The sequence below is a fragment of the Mauremys mutica genome, chromosome 3 (assembly GCF_020497125.1).
Source record: "Mauremys mutica isolate MM-2020 ecotype Southern chromosome 3, ASM2049712v1, whole genome shotgun sequence".
Lineage (NCBI taxonomy): Eukaryota > Metazoa > Chordata > Testudines > Geoemydidae > Mauremys > Mauremys mutica.
Window position 1 is genome coordinate 137263570 of NC_059074.1, and position 17660 is coordinate 137281229.

Genomic DNA, 17660 nt, shown 5'->3' on the forward strand with positions numbered 1-17660 from the left:
ATAATTTAAAAAAATCCCACAAACGTTTTCACTAATTTTCTCTCCCTCTTTCCCCTTTATTGCTGTGCTTTTAGAATAGATTTCAATTATGATAAAAACTCAAATATTCTGGTTTATTTTAAGGTCCTCTTTTTCCATGGATAGCTTCTCATTTCTTACAGATTTTTTTTCTCATCCTGTAAGCACTTTTTATTCCCTATGTCTCCAACAATTTAAAGAGTGTAATTGTGAAAGGAGTAGTGTCCAATGCAGCAGTAGCTCTGTCATGGAAATTACTGTGACCCTCATTTGCATGCATATGCCAGCTGTCTTTGCAAGCAGAGGGTGATTATGCCTTTCAAGTTATGCAGGATGGTTATGTTTAAAATAAAAGAACTAGAACTATAATTTATGTGTAAAAGAACACACTATTGTCCTTTTTATTGCCCGCAAATTGACAGAAAAGTGTAAATAATAACAAATGGTGTGAAAGAAAATGGGAAATAAAGGTAACATCAGCTTTCCCAGAAACTGCCCCTATTCTCTCATATAGTAGCAGAAAAGCTTCCCTTGCTTTGTACTAAAAATATTCCCACTGAGCATCCTTCACAGCAACATTTATAGAAATAAAGTATGGTATCTCCCTGACTCTTGAAGTGTGTGCTTTTTGTTGGGAAAAAAAAAAGTATATTTTATTTCCAGAAAATTTAAGTGCAGCTGAGGGATTGGGATTACTGAATAGATTTTAAGCAAACAATCTTTATGGTTTCTTATGTCTTTTTGAAATCTAAGTATCTTGTCTAGAGCACTACCTCTTGCTATGCAGCAGTTGCAGTCAGTACATAATATCCTGCATTCTATATAGAATCAAGTCAAATATTCCACATCACTTCTGATACTGATTTTAATGACAGCAGGTTGTGAGCACATGACTGACTTAGTTTACAGTATATTGTATTTAGGCTGTGTGCCCTGTGATTTTTATAATGATTCATGTGGTCTGTTTTAAGGCTGTTCTAACACATGACATAAATAGTACTGAGCAGTTGAAATTGTAATGCTAATATAAGTCATTTTCTGTTTTTTTTCCCCCCTAATTTTTGATAGAATTGATTTTAAGGAACTTTTCTTAGTATAGTTTAAAAATAAATAGCTAGTGGTCAGGTGTCACTTTAGGAAAACATATGCAATATAGGTTGCCAAGAAAGCAAGTTTGCATATTTTTGTCACTTAAATTCTTTATAAACAAACCATAATACCAGGAGTTTGATGCACTGACTAGGCATACTGTGGAGACTAGTTTATAGATCATTCTGAAATTAAGACAGTGGATCCATTTTTTAAACAGATAGCTGTTTGAAATTGTAGGAACAGGAACTACAAGAGTCTAGATTTCAACGTGATGTGCAATGAGAGCATTATTTTTCACTTGTGATCCCAAGGGGACTAGAGCAGAACATAAATGAAAATAATCAGATCCTGCAGTTTCTGAGTATGTTATTGAATTATTGTCCTGACATTAATAAAGATTTTGTGGTAGAAAAGTGGAATCATTGCTCCCCAACATTAGAATAATGGACATAGAGCTAATAATTTTGATAAAGGCCTTTTTTATTAACTGAATGTATCCTAGTATTAACCATAGCAAATTTGATAGGAAAAGAGCTGGTAAAGCTTTCTATTAAAAATCATATCCTTAGGGATTCACTCAGTCATTTCAAATGGTAACTAATTTTGTTTAAAACAAAACAAACAAAAAACAGCGTTTGGCCTGGCTGCAATGTACTTGTTAAATTGTCTGAATCCATTTGAATTAGACACATGCATTTTTAAATGTTTTTTTTTTCTGTCTCTCTCTCTCAGAATAATTAACAATAATTAAAAAAAAAACCCTGAAGGCAATCACTTTTGTGGGCTTACAGCCTGATTTGCTTTTACACTAGTGCTCCTTTACAGCACTCTGGCAGTAAATGTAATGTCACTTTAAGGCCTCTGTACAATGCCAGACACTTGTAAAGGGACCTGAGTGTAAATGAGAATTTGGAGCTGAGTCCCTTGATTGTTTGTCTGAAATGTTTATAAAGTTTGTTTGCTTCAGAAGGCTACTGAGCACGTACACAAAATAATGTTGTTGTTTTGCAAGGTATTTTCTATTGCATATGACATCCTCAATGTGGACTTAAAAATATACATCAGGAAAAATGTGTTTATAACACTAATGATATTTTGGGCTCTAAAAGCTATTGGTAAATTGTAAGTGTTGTTTGTCAGCAGTAACATAAAATGTGTCCTTTATCAAGAAAAAGAAATGCAAAACCAATCACCGATAGTTTAGCTATCATATGTGTTTGAAAAAGGACAGTGATGAGGCTCATGAAATAAATACTAATGCAGCACTAATGTGTTACCCTAACATTTTTGTTTCAAAACTGTACATTTGGGGGATTCTGGGATGTACAGTCCTTTTACAACTTCAGTAATGTAATGCTACCCAAATAGTTCTAGGTTTCCTGATCACTATTTGTCTGAATCTTCATTAGAACTGTAAGATTGAAATGACTCTGCAATTATATTTCCTCACATGACTTTCTTTTTGAGGAGCTAGACCTGAAACACAGCCTGCTTTTGGGTAAGCTAGAAACTAATTGTTCAGGTTGAGTGGTGAGGTGTTTATTGGGAGGGTAAAAAAGAGTGGTGGTGGGGAAATGAGATCAGAGCTATAATAGGTGTATTAAAACCAGACCATTCGACTTGGATCTATGTATGTATGAGACACCGGCTCTATTATATCCTTGGTGTACTGTAACTGGCTAGAACTAGTCATTAAAGAAGATCACATGCTTGACTGCTTTAGTGCTTGTTTAAAGAGAGAACCTGACTATTCAAATGTGAATAATTACATGAAATGACACTGACTGGATCTAATTTTGTTTTACTACTTTTAATGAAATATTGATACAAGAAATTTGACTATTTTATTTAGAGATATATTTTTTCTTAAAAGGTTTGTTGTTAATCTTAGGGCTTTTTTGTGGGTAGGGGAAAGCCTACTTTCTGAAGTAAAAGCACTCATGCGCACACACACAAACACACCAATATTGATTAAAAACAAAGGCGTATCTGGCATTGGAAAGGGCTTCTGGGAATATTTCACACTGCTTGTATGTTGTGGGCCAGATTCTAATCTTAACTGCAATGGTGTAAAGCTGTTGAAAATATTAAATTGTACAGTGCTGTAACTCAGCTCACAGTTTGGCTCTGTGTTCTGCACCAGCCCCCACCACTCTAATGTGAGCTCTGCCACCTCAGAAATAGGGCTGGTGCTGAAGGGGGTAATAAATGTGCATAGGTATTTCTCATTGTGATTACCCAGGTTTTTGTTTTTAGCTGGCAAATTTGGGAATCTAACTCTGGCATTTGGGTGGATTTTTTTAATGATTTATTAGAAACTTATCCAAGATAACTCCTTACAGTTTTTTGCTTTTATTTCATTAACAAATACTTAGGCCACAGGTCCCATTGAAACAGCTAGCTAGTCTGCAGCCACAAGGGATGTTGGCAGGGGGAGTGTGTATGAGACGTTCTTGCCATCAGGTCTGTTTGTGATTAAAGCTGTGTGCATCAGGGCAATGCTGAGAGTTTTAAGGGTGTCGGGGAACCAATTGTGTTAATGATTCACTGTAACTGAGAGAACTTTGGAGCGCTACTTGGGGGCAAACCTTCCCCCTTACTTGTCCTCATTTAAAAAAAATGTTCACAAGGCCCCTGAAACAAAAGATTTGACAGACTGTCTCACTTACTGTTGGAGTGACATGGGACTAGAATAGCATCAAGCACCTAGTCAAAACTAAGTAAGGGCAGATACTCCTGGACTAGAGTTGAAATAGTTGCTTAGCTTTCTTTCAGGAGTTTGTGTGAGGTTTCGCTCCTTAGGTCTTTGTCCACCTGTTTTCAGTGCCTACTGTTTTTTTGCTACACAGGGTGTATCATGTAGAGAGTGAACCATCCTGCATACTACTGTACAGCATGCAAGGTATCCATTACTCCGCTGAGATGGAAGTAGTGAGCAAGTGGCCTGACCTAGGCATTCTTAAGGATTAGCTTTGCATGTTCTAGTATGAGTAGACTGGGCCATCAGAGGAAACTGAAAGGGCTATTTCCTTTTTATTTTTCTTTCCTTTAAATAAAAAAAAATGAAATCCCAAATAATTAAACCAAATATGTAGGCTTACAAAAATATTCTGTTGATTCAGCTAAGGGGCCATTTACCTGCCAAGACCTGAGTTCAGGCTGTTGGGTTTCTGAATTTGTCGTGCAACTTGCAATGACTTTGATCCAAAGTGCCTTTGTTCATATTGATGTATTTTATCTTATTAGTTATGCAGTAGTCCAATAAGGTCCCAGGTAGTTTTGGGCCCCAGTTGTGCTAGCTCTTATACAATAATTCAAGGAGATACAATCCCTTCTCCAAAAAAACATTTGATTTTTATGACCCTCATCTGTCAAGTGCTAGTTTTAACTGTTGGACCTAGTGATTTTTTTTATCCTGATTCTCTAAAGGAATCATTCATTAAGTTAAAGTAAAATGTTGCCTTAATGAATTTTTTTTATAGTCGCACAGTGAAAATCAAATTTATATCTATGAAAGTCATATGGCTATATAGGTGAGCATTAAATTACATTAGAAAATGTGATATGTTGTAATAGATTTTTCTCAACTAACGTTCAATCTTAATAGTACATGTTTTGTAAGCACAGCATTTAGCAACTCCCTTGATCTTTTCCCCCTGCATTTACGTGAGAGTTATTATTCTGAAAGAACCATGAATAAGTCTTTATAGTCAGGTTGTCATTTGTGATGAATGTCCTCCATTTTGGGGTGGAAGCAAAGCAAAACACAACAAATAACAAGAAAATATTTACAAGCCAGCTATTGAGATCTATATCCCGGTATAATGAGGCTGTGCAACTTTAACTAGTCTTCTTGCATCTCAGAACCTTCTTCAAGCAAGTTTTTCTCTTCCCACCCCCAACAATTTCTGTGCTGTTGTCTGATCCCAGAAAATACAGCTTTTGCTGTCATAAGGCACTCCTAGCTTGGCAGTGAAAATAAGGAGGCTTCAGTCCCCGGGTTTGAAGTAATTTTCCTGAACTGCCAGCTCTCTGCATCTAGTCTGAGTACTTGGAAAAGGATAGCATTCTGTAGGATTTAACTATAGGAGGAAGCTTTGATTCTGTGGCCATGGGCGCCAACTTATATGGGCTCCTGGGGCTTTAGCCCCAGGAATATTCACAGACAGGGGCTCTGCTCCAGCAATATTTGGAGCTAGGTTTCTCCCCTGCTCTGCGCTGCCGGCAGCCCAGAGCCTTTTAAATCCCAGCCGCGGCCGGGAATCAGAGGGCTCTGGGCTGCCCGCTGCGGCGGGGAGCCCAGAGCCTTTTAAATCCCAGCCCCGGCCGGGAATCAGAGGGCTCTGGGCTGCCCGCTGCGGCGGGGAGCCCAGAGCCTTTTAAATCCCAGCCGCGGCTCCTTGTCCCTTGAGTCCCTTTTAAATCCCAGCCCCTGCTCCTTGTCCCTTGAGTGCCCCCCGGAACCCCCTACCTCTTGTCCAACCCCCAAACCGCTTACTGTGCCACTCAGACCAGCGTGTCTGGCTCCATGCAGCTCCAGACAGTTGCTGCCAAGCTCCCCCATGGAGCCCACAGCCCTCTCCCACCCCCAGCACCTGCCTTCCAGATTTGAACACCTCAAAATTCAGGAGTGCTCAAGCTCGGTTTGGGCGGCTTTTACTTCATTTCTCCCAAATCAGTTTCCCCTGCAAGGTGCCAACTGAAGGTGTTGGAAAACAGAGAAATCGGGTGGCCTCCTAATGCCTGGAAAAAAGACAAAGGCCAGAGGAGGGAGTGTCAGTGCCTGTGCGGACTTCTGGGAAGTGCACGGTGTGGAAGGGGATGCTGTGATGCTTTGGAACAACTCCATACAAAGCCAGTCAGGACTCTGGGGGAGCCTCCTCTCTCGGAGCATACTGTCTCCAGGGCAAGAAGCTTACACCTTCCTGGGTCTGACCTCGGAGCAATCAGCATGCCCTTCCACATCATGCACTTTCCAAAGTGAGTCTGCCCAGGCTGGTCCTGGGGCAACCAGAGGGCCCTGCACCCCAACTCCGCAGTCAGATGTGACTCTCAGCCAGACAGTAAAACAGAAGGTTTATTAGATGACAGGAACACAGTTTAAACAGAGCTTGTTGGTACAGAAAACAGAACCCCTCTGTCAGGTCCATCTTGGGGGGTGGGGAGCCCAGAACCAAGTTCTGGGTCTCTCCCCATTTCCCCAGCCAGCTCCAAACTGACACTCCCTCCTCTGGCCTCTGTCTCTCTTCCGGACAAGGAGGCCACCTGATCTCTTTGTCCCCAACACCTTCAGTTGGCATCTTGCAGGGGAAACTGAGGCACCCACACAGTATTCAGAGAAAATATTAAGAACATTCCCACTTCATCACAACAGGTGCAACAAAATATAATACTGTATATTGAAGTAGGCAAGTGCTGCTTCTGACTTTCCACTTTTAATTGACCCTTGTAATCTTGTGGCACTGACACGTTGTAGCTTCATTTTATATCTGCTTGCAGGGCGGGAGCGGTGGGGCACCACCATTTTGGGCCCCACCAAAAATTATACAAACCTGCCGCCTATGTCTGTGGCATATTTGATGCTGAGGTCTGGATATGTTAACTGCCTCTTAGTTTGTCCACAAAAGAAACATAATGGATAGAAAGTATCAGAGGGGTAGCCGTGTTAGCCTGGATCTGTAAAAAGCGACAGAGAGTTCTGTGGCACCTTATAAGCCACAGGACTCTGTCGCTTTTTATAATGGATAGAATGCTATTTGCGGGGGGAGAGTTAGGTGAAAGTGCAATAGAGAGAGTTAACACATCCTCTCCTAAACTTCCATTCATAAGAAAAGATATCCGTGCAAAAGATAACTCAGTGCTACAGTAAAATGGATACTTGGATACATTCCTATATGCTAGTAACCATCCAGGAAAATCGTATTTCTCACTAATTCACATTAAAAAATAAGGAATAAACTCATTAATAGTCATATGCCAGAGAAGACTAGCATCTTCATAACAGATTTGCTAGACTTATGTCATTTTGCAAGAAGTGGTGGGGGGTTTTGTGTGTGTGTGTGTGTGTGTGTGTTTTGTTTTTAAAAGGATAGTATAGATAATGGAGATAATTGAAGGAAATACTTGGTTATGTCAGTGTACAAACTGTAAGGCCCCAATTCAGCAAGTTGGGCATGGAGTAAGTAAGTATTTTTTAAGTAATATAGGTGCTCACTAATTTGTGATAGTTATTGGGGTGGAGGGTGTCAGGCATCTGTATGAACAAATGGTCAAATAAAGGGTGGAAAAAGCAATGCGGCTGAAAATCATGTTTCCCTCCTGAATGCAACAGTAACTTTGGTAACTGAAAGCTTGTTGCTATGTGCTATAAGGGCCATATTCTCCCTTCACTCTTTGTATAAATACCTATTGGCTATGTTAAGAAATGTGGTGTTGATCCGGAGTAATTTAGGTCCCAGTGTTGTGGATATGGCCCACAGACAATAACTAAAAATGTATTTTGGTGCACTTTACAGTGCGAGGTTGAAACACTGGCTAGTCCAGGTATATAAGCAATTAGGAAGTAGAGGGCATAGTAGGTGCATTAGTAAATACAAGTATTAATATTTTCAAGATTTTTATTAAAATTTAAAAAAAAATGGATTGCATTAGAAATATTGTGTATAAAGGCTCCTGGCAAAATCCAGTACTAGCCCCTGTAAAAGACTGGCTTACTGTATGTGTGAACAAGATGGCATCATTTGAAACCAGGATATCTAAATTGAATAATTTTTTTCCAAGTGTATGGGTGTTGCAGCAGGGCAACTTGGGCACATTTTCAAACAGTCAGCCATATTTATTATTATGTAAATTGTACATAGAAAGGAGGCATTGAACATTCTTGAAGGGCAAGAAGTGCAAATCATGCAACTGCACAATTTGCATATTTATGCATTGTTACTTTGGCGCATTTTTCCTTTTCAATTGAAAAATCATTTAAATTTTCTCCTCCTGTTTCCCTGCTAGTGATGGGCACGCTGTAAAGGTCAATAAAAATAAAGACTTTTACTAGACACTGTAGGTGCCTTGGAATCCCTGTGAAACTCAAATATAAATACAGCCTGGGAGAAACTCGGACACTGAGGTGAAGGGTGGGGAGAAGGGAATGTGTTGTCTTAGCCAAACCGTGGAAAATTCCAGGTTAACTCCATTAACAATATCACAGACCCAGCAGGAGCCACAGGCAGGAGCAGCCCTGAGGGTCCTGCTTGCTTTGTGGGGAGACTCTGTCTCCCTCTTGGAGGTCTATTTCATGTCCACCAACCCCTCCCCGAGAGCTACAGTCCTAGAGGCCACATCCGGCCCCTTCTCTGCCACTGTTGCTGTTCCTTCAGCCCTGCTCCTCCTGTGAAAGTGTAACACATTCTCTTCTCTGGTCACGCAGGAAGTTGGGATGAGATGCTCTGAGTCTACCTACATACTTCTAACCTCTGGCCACAGACTGGAACCACCCAGTAGTGACCACATGCACTAGGAGTATTTGTGGGTACAGGATCCACCCCAGATCCTGTTTTAGTCCTTTGTTTCACCAGGTGATTCAGACTCCTGCGCTTCTGACTGGGAGAGAGCAGGGAAATCAGGAGCTTTCCAGGAGTGAAGGGAAACTCAGCAGGCCTCTTCCATATCATCCCCTTGCTTTTTAACTTAGAGGAAAGGGGGGAAAAACCCTCCCCTCTATCTTTTCTTTCTTGGAGTCCAGTGTCACAGATATCACTGAATGGAGAATAAAGCTTCAGTGAAACATAAAACAACCAACTGCTTGAGGCTGGGACAAAACTTCTCCCATTGGTTCCATAATAGTCTATTATCAGGTTTCTTGCCCCTTTCTCAGAAGTATCATGTATTGGTCACTGTCAGAGACAAGTCACTAAAGTAGATGGTCTCATCCATTAGGACCATCATAAGTGAAATAGCCCAGAAACTTTGGAATCCACAATGTCAATGTCATTTTGTATGATCTTTTTTGTTTGATTGTACTAATCAATATAGATATTATAAATGTCTAAGAGAGAACAAATTACTTCCCACTCCCCAGTAAGTTTTGAAAAGAAATTTCAGAGCCAGGAATTGGGGAGCAATTAAAGAGAAGGAAGATGCCAGTGTTTGAAATATTTGTTTTGCTCTGTGTATGAAGTGGGGACATGACTCCTTTTCAGCTATACTGAGTGCTATGGATCTGAGGCCACGGCTCATTGCTTTACATTTCTTTTCCTGTGCATCCACTGAGGAAAGTTACATGTGAATGAAAATGATCCACTGATGCTATAGGTGATGAGGAGAAAAGCAGTATTTTTGCCTGTACCAGAGAGAAAATAGAGTAATGAGAGTTATGAAAAGGTTTTTAACTATACAACTGAAACCTCACAAAGACATGATATAAAAATGTTTTGAAATTAAAACTTGGAGATACTCCAAGTAAATAGCAGATCTAATTAAACTGGTGTTAGTGTCCTGTATCACTCCCAACAGAATGAAACAATATGTAACTGGTGGATTTGTGACTGTACAAAACCTCAAGTTGGGGCTGGTGCTATAAACAAGAATCTCACTGACTTGAAAATGTATTTTCTGGTAGAGATGGATCCAGACTTTTTTTTTGTTGTTTTTTAAATGGCAAATGAAATGTGCAACAATTTTAAATGGAGCAGTTTTACTATGTTGGATTATAAAGACCAATATTACAATCTGCACCAACAAAGGAAACCCTCAGTAACACCTTCCCAAGAGGCATCAGAATGACTTTATAAGACTAGACAGACTCAACTGCGGGTTTCTGACATGTGAGAACTTGGCAAGGAATGCAGGTTTCCCACCAGAAATTACCACAGAAATAATAGTATACCATTGAGCAGAATGAAACAGCTTGCTGAGAGCTACTGAGGACCTGGAAAATCAACATAAGAGTTGCCAGAGATGTGAGTGTTGCCTGTACTTTTAAAACCAGAGGAAATATTTTGTTCTTGCATACAAATACTTATTAATGATCACATGGATAAAATGGGAACTGATCCTGGGACTCTTCTCTAATTTTGGAGTGGCTATGTTCTAAAAGATTCTGTACCGCATTCTTGGAGTCTGCATTAGAATAATACAGGAATAGTACTGGCGACAAAGCAAGGTCCCAGGGAAAACCAATATAACCTGGCTTGTGCTGTAAAAGAGAGTGTACTGTTGTTATGCTATGCCATGTTACAATGTGTATGACTGAATTAGTTCCTTGTGAATAAATTTATTCAAGGTCTTGATAAGCCTATAGGAACCAGTAGGGATAGGGATTTGTAAATAAGACACAGAACCTGAGTTTTTATGATGAGTGGTTGCAGGTGCTGTGCCCACATATTGTATATCCAGGTCATGGATAATATTGGTTGAAAAACCAGCAACTATGGTTATTCAACACATTCCGTGGAGTTTTTTTGGAGTATACGGCAGCACCCAAATTGTGTTCATTTTGAAACCGTGTGCATTTGAAGAGACTGGCTTCATCCCCCTCGGGTTGAGAACCAGGTTAGCAGTATCAATCTTAAACACAGTTTAAAACTACTGTTAAAAGATTGTTTGGTTCTATACAGTGTTTGGACAAGCCATGCTGAAGCACTTTTGAGTCATGTTGAAAACTAGCTTTGCTAACATGGTTCTTGGGCCTGTGCAGATGAACTCCAGGTTGGATGTGGGCTGCTATCAGTCCTGGAATCCATTACTTCATCATTTTTTTCCATATTGTAGATTTCAGCTCCTTTTATGTCCTGTTTGATTACTCATTAAAGTGCCTACCTAATTTGACTGCAGTAACCCAATTACAGTGGTATTAAAAAGTATTTTGGGTTTGGACTGAAGAGCTGTTACAACATATTTTATTTTGAGCAGACCAAGGAGCTGCTGGCACCTGCAAAGATTTTTAATATATCAGGATTCTGATTAAAACTACTCTTCTCATGTAATGCCATTGCTTCAGAGTTTCCATGGGCTAGTAGGAAAGATTCAGATTGTTAGTTGCATAGCAGACTCTGCATAAACATCCAATAGGGCACCAGGAGAAAGGGAATAATAGAGGGAAGCCTGGAAGATTGCTATGAATTCTTCATCTGGGTCAACAGTGTTGTAAATTTATGTTAGAAGATGTTGACTAATGGTGTTGGGTACAAGAGTGGGAGATAGTAGCTCAATAATCCTATCCTAGTTGTTTTATGGGACTGGCTATGGAAGTGATTGATCCAAATAAGAGTAGATATTGTGACTAAAGATACTAGTAAACAGAGAAACATTTTGATTGGATTTAATAGATGGCTATCAAACCCCTGTTCATGAACTGGTATTGAATTGCTTTCTGGGCTGGTATAGAAGGCCATTAGAAAATGGTAAAAATTTTTTACTTGTTTTTGTTCAAATTTTGTTTTATAAAGATCTTGACTTCCCATGTTTGGCTCCTATGTGGGCTAAATATTAATTTAAGAGTTTCAAACACAAGTAATAACAGCCTCAGATGGAAGGCTTTGAGCCAAAAAGCCTGGAGACAAACATGCTGGAGATGAGGTTAGAACATCCACCTATGCACATCTTTACCTGTTTGTAGAGTACAGCCAACCTATTTGGAATATTATGTTAGGACATGGGTAAAACAAAGAGGGGAAATTTTTCCTTTTTCATTTGAAGCTTAGCATTTCCTTTAGGCAATGGATGCAGGTGTTTGCTCTTGTAGCCTGCAGTACAATAACTGAGAGAGCTTTTGTAACTGGATGGCCAGGATATACCAGGTAGCGCATTAGAGTGAGGGTTCAGATCCCTCTGAATTCAGGCTTTTGATACAATTCACTCTGCATTTGCTGATGAGAAGAGGATTAGTCTTCCATTTGTTATGTAACCAGATTGTGTGTGCAAACTCCGTCATGTTACGGGGGCAGGGCAGTGAAAATGTTGTTTAGCGTTAAGAATGTATCTGTCAATGAAAATTCAATCTCTTAATCTCTTTAAACAAAAATAACCTTGAGAAGAGTGAGACCTGGACCAATATTATACTCTAAATCAGCAGAGGATTATTAGAAACTCTCTAGTGGGAAAGTGCAATAAAACCAGTTTTCTAATCCTTGAATAATGTGTGTAATCTCTCAGTTCAGTCCACAGGCAAACAGGAAACTAAAATGCATGCTTATAAGCATGGGCAGCGGGTATTGGAGGCAGGGGGAGGCTGTGCCTCCCCAAACAGCATAGTGTGGCCCCGCCCAGACTCCGTTCCCAGGCCAGGCCCCCTCCTGCAGTTCCCAGCACTCTGCCCAGCTGGCCCAGGCTGCCTGAGGCTGGCTGGCCTGCCTGGGGCGGCTGGTGTTGGGGCCGCACCACCCTGTGTGCCAGGGAGGGGGGGCACTGGGGCCAGACCTCCCATCGCGAGAGCTAGGGGACATGGTGGGAATGCGGGGCCTCGGGCACAAGGGGAGGGGCTGGGGGGCTCCCTCAACTGCCGGGTCACTGGCCACTCGTGCTTACAAGTGTGTGCATTTGTGCAGGAATGGACACACATACGTGAAAAGAGAACAGGAGTACTTGTGGCACCTTAAAGACTAACAAATTTTACACTTGGAAAAACTCCCCCCAACTCCCATAAAAAGTGAGTGGAGTTGGGCACCTAACTCCTCATTTGTGCTTTTGAAAATTGCTGCCTGAAATCTGTAATACTAACAGATATAGTATTTGGACTGACTGGTACAGATTAATTACAAAACTAGCAGGTTTCTTCTCTTTGTTTTTTACTTCCTATTTCCCCACCCCCCAAAGTGTTAATTAAACATTAAGGCCCTGATCTTGCAAACAGATAAGCAAGTGAATATTGCATGCATGTGAATTTAGGATTTACATTAATCCTAATGGGACTGTTCACACACCCAAAATTAAGCACGTCAGTACCATAAGAGTGTACAATTAAACATTTAAAAACAAACAAAAAAACCCTGTCAAACGATTAAAAGAATTAATAGTGATTAATCACAAGATTAAAAAAGATTAATCATGATTAAGCACACTCAAACAATAATAAAATACCAATTTAAATTTATTATAAATATTTTGGATGTTTTTCTACATTTTCAAATATTGATTTCAATTACAACGCAGAATACAAAGTACACAATGCTCACTTTATATTATTTTTATTATAAATATTTGCACTGTAAAAAATATAAACAAGGGGACATAAATGTTTAGCATATTTGGCATATAAATACCTTGCAATGCTGGCTACCACAGTGCCATCCGAATACCTGTTCTCACAGCCAATGGGAGCTGCGGAGCTAGCACTCAAGATGGGGCAGAGGCAGTGTGCAGAGCTGTCTGCCGCACCTCCACTAGGAGCAGCCAGGACAGGTCGCTGCTTGCGGGGAGCCACCCGAGGTGAGTGCTCCCTCAGATCCGGCACCCCGCACATCCTCCTGCACCACAACCTGCTGCCCCGCGCCCCCTCCCATACCCAAACTCCCTGCCTGCCCCATGCCAATCAGACTATAAACCTTCAATGAAGATCAGAAATGCCAGTTTATAGAGCTTTCTGATTGGTGAAGTGCTGGATAAAACAGCTTTTACTGTATTTGAAAATGTAGAAAAGCATCCAAAATTTTTATAATTTAAATTCGGTACTATATTATTGGTTAACAGTGTGATTTAAAACTGATTAATCGTGATTATTTTTTTAATTGAGTTAATTTGTTTTGAGTTAATCACTCGAGTTAACTGCAATTCATTGACATCCCTACTAAAAAAAAATCAAGAAAAACCAAAGTGAAAGGTGATTGTGCACTATTAATTTTGTGCCCCAGAATTTCAATGGATATGTTTTTAATTATGCATGCATATAAATCTGAGCAAAAATTGTACTATGAGGTATTTGATCAATAGCATTTGGTCATACAGATTACTGTAATTGAATATTTAATTAATGACTAAAATATACAGTGTTCCTTTTATTACTTTACCCACGTATAAAATTATCATGCTTAGAAGTTTATGTAGAATTTGTGTTTGTGAATAGAAACTCTCCTTCTCTTTCTCAATGGGAAAGCTGCTGAAATATCTTCAGAGTGCCACACATCATCCAAGTGTTTTGCCAGGGAATTTAGGTCAAGCATGCACAGGCCCTTGACTGTAATGAATATAAAAAGGGGACAGAGTATAAACTTGTGTGTGTGTGAGAAATAAAATTACAGATCTATGAAATAACTTTGTTTCAAGGTGTTCGGTGAATTGACTTAATCCTACTGACTTTTTCAAATGTTTTGACAGATGAATGTTTTGTAAAATAGACTGCATGACTACTCCTAATGGATTATTGCTTAGAATTGTCCTAGGACAGATACAGTGTTGACTTCTATAAGAACAGCAGGAGTACTTGTGGCACTAACAAATTTATTTGAGCATAAGCTTCCATGGGCTATAGCCCACTTCATCAGATGCATAAACTGGAACATATAGTAAGAAGATATATATAGATTAGATATACACACACATACAGAGAACATGAAAAGGTGGAAGTTGCCATACCAACTCTAAGAGGCTTATTAAGATGAGCTATTATAAGCAGGAGAAAAAAAAACTTTTGTAGTGATAATCTAGATGGCCCATTCCAGACAGTTGACAAGAAGATGTGAGGATTCTTAACATGGGGAAATAGATTCAATTTGTGTAATGACCCAGCCACTCCCACTCTCTATTCAAGCCCAAGTTAATAGTATCTAGCTTGCAAATTAATTCTAGTTCAGCAGTTTGTCATTGGAGTCTGTTTTTGAAGCTTTTCTGTTGCAAAATTGTCACCTTTTAAGTCTGTTACTAAGTGACCAGAGAGGTTGAAGTGTTCTCCTACTGGTTTTTGAATGTTATGATTCCTGATGTCAATTTTGTGTCCACTTATTCTTTTGCGTAGAGACTGTCCAGTTTGGCCAATGTACATGGCAGAGTGGCATTGCTGGCACATGATGGCATATATCACCTTGGTAGATGTGCAGGTGACAGAGCCCCTGATGGCGTGGCTGATGTGATTAGGTCCTATGATGGTGTCCCTTGAATAGATATGTGGACAGAGTTGGCATCGGGCTTTGTTGCAAGGATAGGTTCCTGGGTTAGTGTTTTTGGTCTGTGGTTGCTGGTGAGTATTTGATTCAGGTTGGGGGGCTGTCTGTAAGCGAGGACAGGTCTGTCTCCCAAGATCTGTGAGAGTGAGGGATCGTCTTTCAGGATAGGTTGTAGATCTTTGATGTGCTGGAGAGGTTTTAGTTGGGGGCTGAAGGTGAGCGCTATTGGAGCTGCTTCACACACAGGGCCAGATTAACTCTCCTGGGGGCCCTGTATACAAGTCTTTTTTTCCTAATTTAAAACAAAATGATCACAATTATGGCATTGAGGCTATTAATGATATACTAAACTTGCCTTTTAATTAACATAAAGCCATTCTGTAGTTACATTTCAGTCTTAAAACATGTAGAATATAGTTAATTCCAAATAGCCTACTTCTTACCTTAGAACAGCTGTTATATTAGTTTCTTTCTGGGAGGGCCTTTGGGTGTAGGAGAGGGCTCCAGGCTGGGGCAGAGTGTTGGGGTGCAGGAGAGGGTGAGGGGTGTGGGCTCTGGGAGGGAGTTTTTGTGCAGGAGGGGATTCTGACTTGGGGCAGGGGGGTGGGGTGCAGGAGTGGGTGTGAGGTGCAGGCTCCGGCCTGGAGGTGCTTACCACACTTTTTGAAACTTTAGTCTTACTGAAAATATTCTTAAGTTCAACAAAAACAATGTTTTGTTCAACCCCAAATAAACATTTTTTTAAACTTTTTTAATTTCTCGGACCTGCCCACGAACCAAAAAATCAGTTATTCATACAGCTTTAATAGCAAATTTTTTTTGCCCTCTTTCTAGCTTACTCATAGTTGTTGAAAGATATTTTCAAAATACTCATATCATCATTCTCCTTCCCCTCCCCTTCATTGGCATTCTGCACTGGAATGCCAGTGTGAAATCTTTCCAATATCCAGTAATTCACTCTGACGTTTCTCCTCCCCTTCTTTCAACTTCAGCTGCTAAGGGAGCAGGATTTAAATGCACTATGGCTTGGCTCTCATTTGATTAATTAATATGCTTGCATAATATTTGCTATGTCAGGGAGCATGAAGAGGAGCTGGAATGGGGGAGAGATACTCATCTGCCTATTCTGTTATGGAAAAGACTTTATATGTAATATATAAAAAAATAAATGTGGCTCTACAGAAAGTTAAAACTCTACCCTTTTGGTTGAGAAGTCTTAGTACCTTCATGCTTTGTAGCAAGGACTTGAAATTTGGCAAGGGATTTGCCCTAGTAATTAGGGATGTACCTCTTGCTGACCACTTAAAAATATGCCCAAATTTGTCTAAATTTGCATGCGCTCAGTAGCGACTTATTAACTTGCAGCTAAATTCTCTGAAGCTTTCCATTACCCTAGGTATGCTCCACCCATCCTTGCTCCTAACTACTGACTGGACTGCACATGCCCCATCCCCAGAGAGCAACTGAGCACATTCCAGTCCAAGGTTGCATGACCAGTCTACAGCTTTCCTGCAGCTGTTTTTCCTATCTGACAGGGGCTACTGCAACACCGGAATTGAAAGCAGAAGACTCTTCTGTTGGCATTCAGGCAGTGAGCAGGAGGAGGAGGAAGTCAAGTGGCACATGCAGAGGGTTGAGGAACGTGGAAGGAGATATGCAGGAGCAAGAACCGGTAGGGGAGGACGGGACAAAGGGGAGAAGAGGTAGTGGAACAGGAACTGAGGATGGGGAAATATAGGACAGGGACGCGCGTTGGGTGGGAGGCAGATGGGCAAGAGCTACAGGATTGCAACAGGGTAGGGGATAGGGCGGGAGCTGGGGAAGTGGGAATAGGAGAAAAGGAAAGGGAGTGGCTTGAGGGATGGGGACAGACAGGTCTGTAACCACTAGGGCATGCTATGATACTGGAGTCTCACAAGTCCTTTGCTGTCTAACAAATTAGGTGGGTCCTGAAGGGGAAAAAATAGTATTTGATCATGTAATTAAAGACTATATTCCTGCACAGAAAACCTCAATGCTGGCATGTCCTGATTTTTGAGTGCTTGACTTTGCAACCTTAATCATCTTTTTAACATGTGTGTTTTTTTGATGCATACAAATGTATCTTCCCTATACTATAGTAAGGTTATTTCCTATTCCATAAGGGTTTCTATAAGAAAATGTTTGTTTCCTCAGTCAAAGCTAAACATGGTGTGGTCTTGGTTTCAAAACTTACAGAATGACTTTGATTGCTTTGTGAACATTTCTAGCCTTACTAACATAAGTAAAAATAGACTGAGAACAAAGATGGAGCAATTATAGTTTTTAAAGAAGTAAGCTGTAAACACAAGACGTTGTATCACTCGGTGTGATCCAGTGAACCGCTACAGGCTTCTGGAATCGCATTATACTGAAATAACTCCTCACTCTGTTGCTATAAAAAGTCTGTCGAAAGTACTGAAGGCTGCTATAGTTGCAGTG

General features: G+C 40.4%; 1 protein-coding gene across 8 annotated transcripts in view; it reads left to right on the plus strand.

The window, feature by feature from the left end:
- FMN2 (formin 2) overlaps positions 1-17660 on the plus strand; it is a 248375-nt gene that overhangs the window by 11900 nt on the left and 218815 nt on the right. Inside the window, exon 2 of one of the 8 annotated variants that reach the window (XM_045011699.1) lies at positions 16736-16872. The exons of the other annotated variants lie outside the window; for them this stretch is intronic. Within the exon in view, the coding sequence (XP_044867634.1) occupies positions 16824-16872 (49 nt within the window). The 5' untranslated portion in view covers positions 16736-16823. The remainder of the gene's footprint in view (positions 1-16735; positions 16873-17660) is intronic. 8 annotated transcript variants of the gene reach the window in all.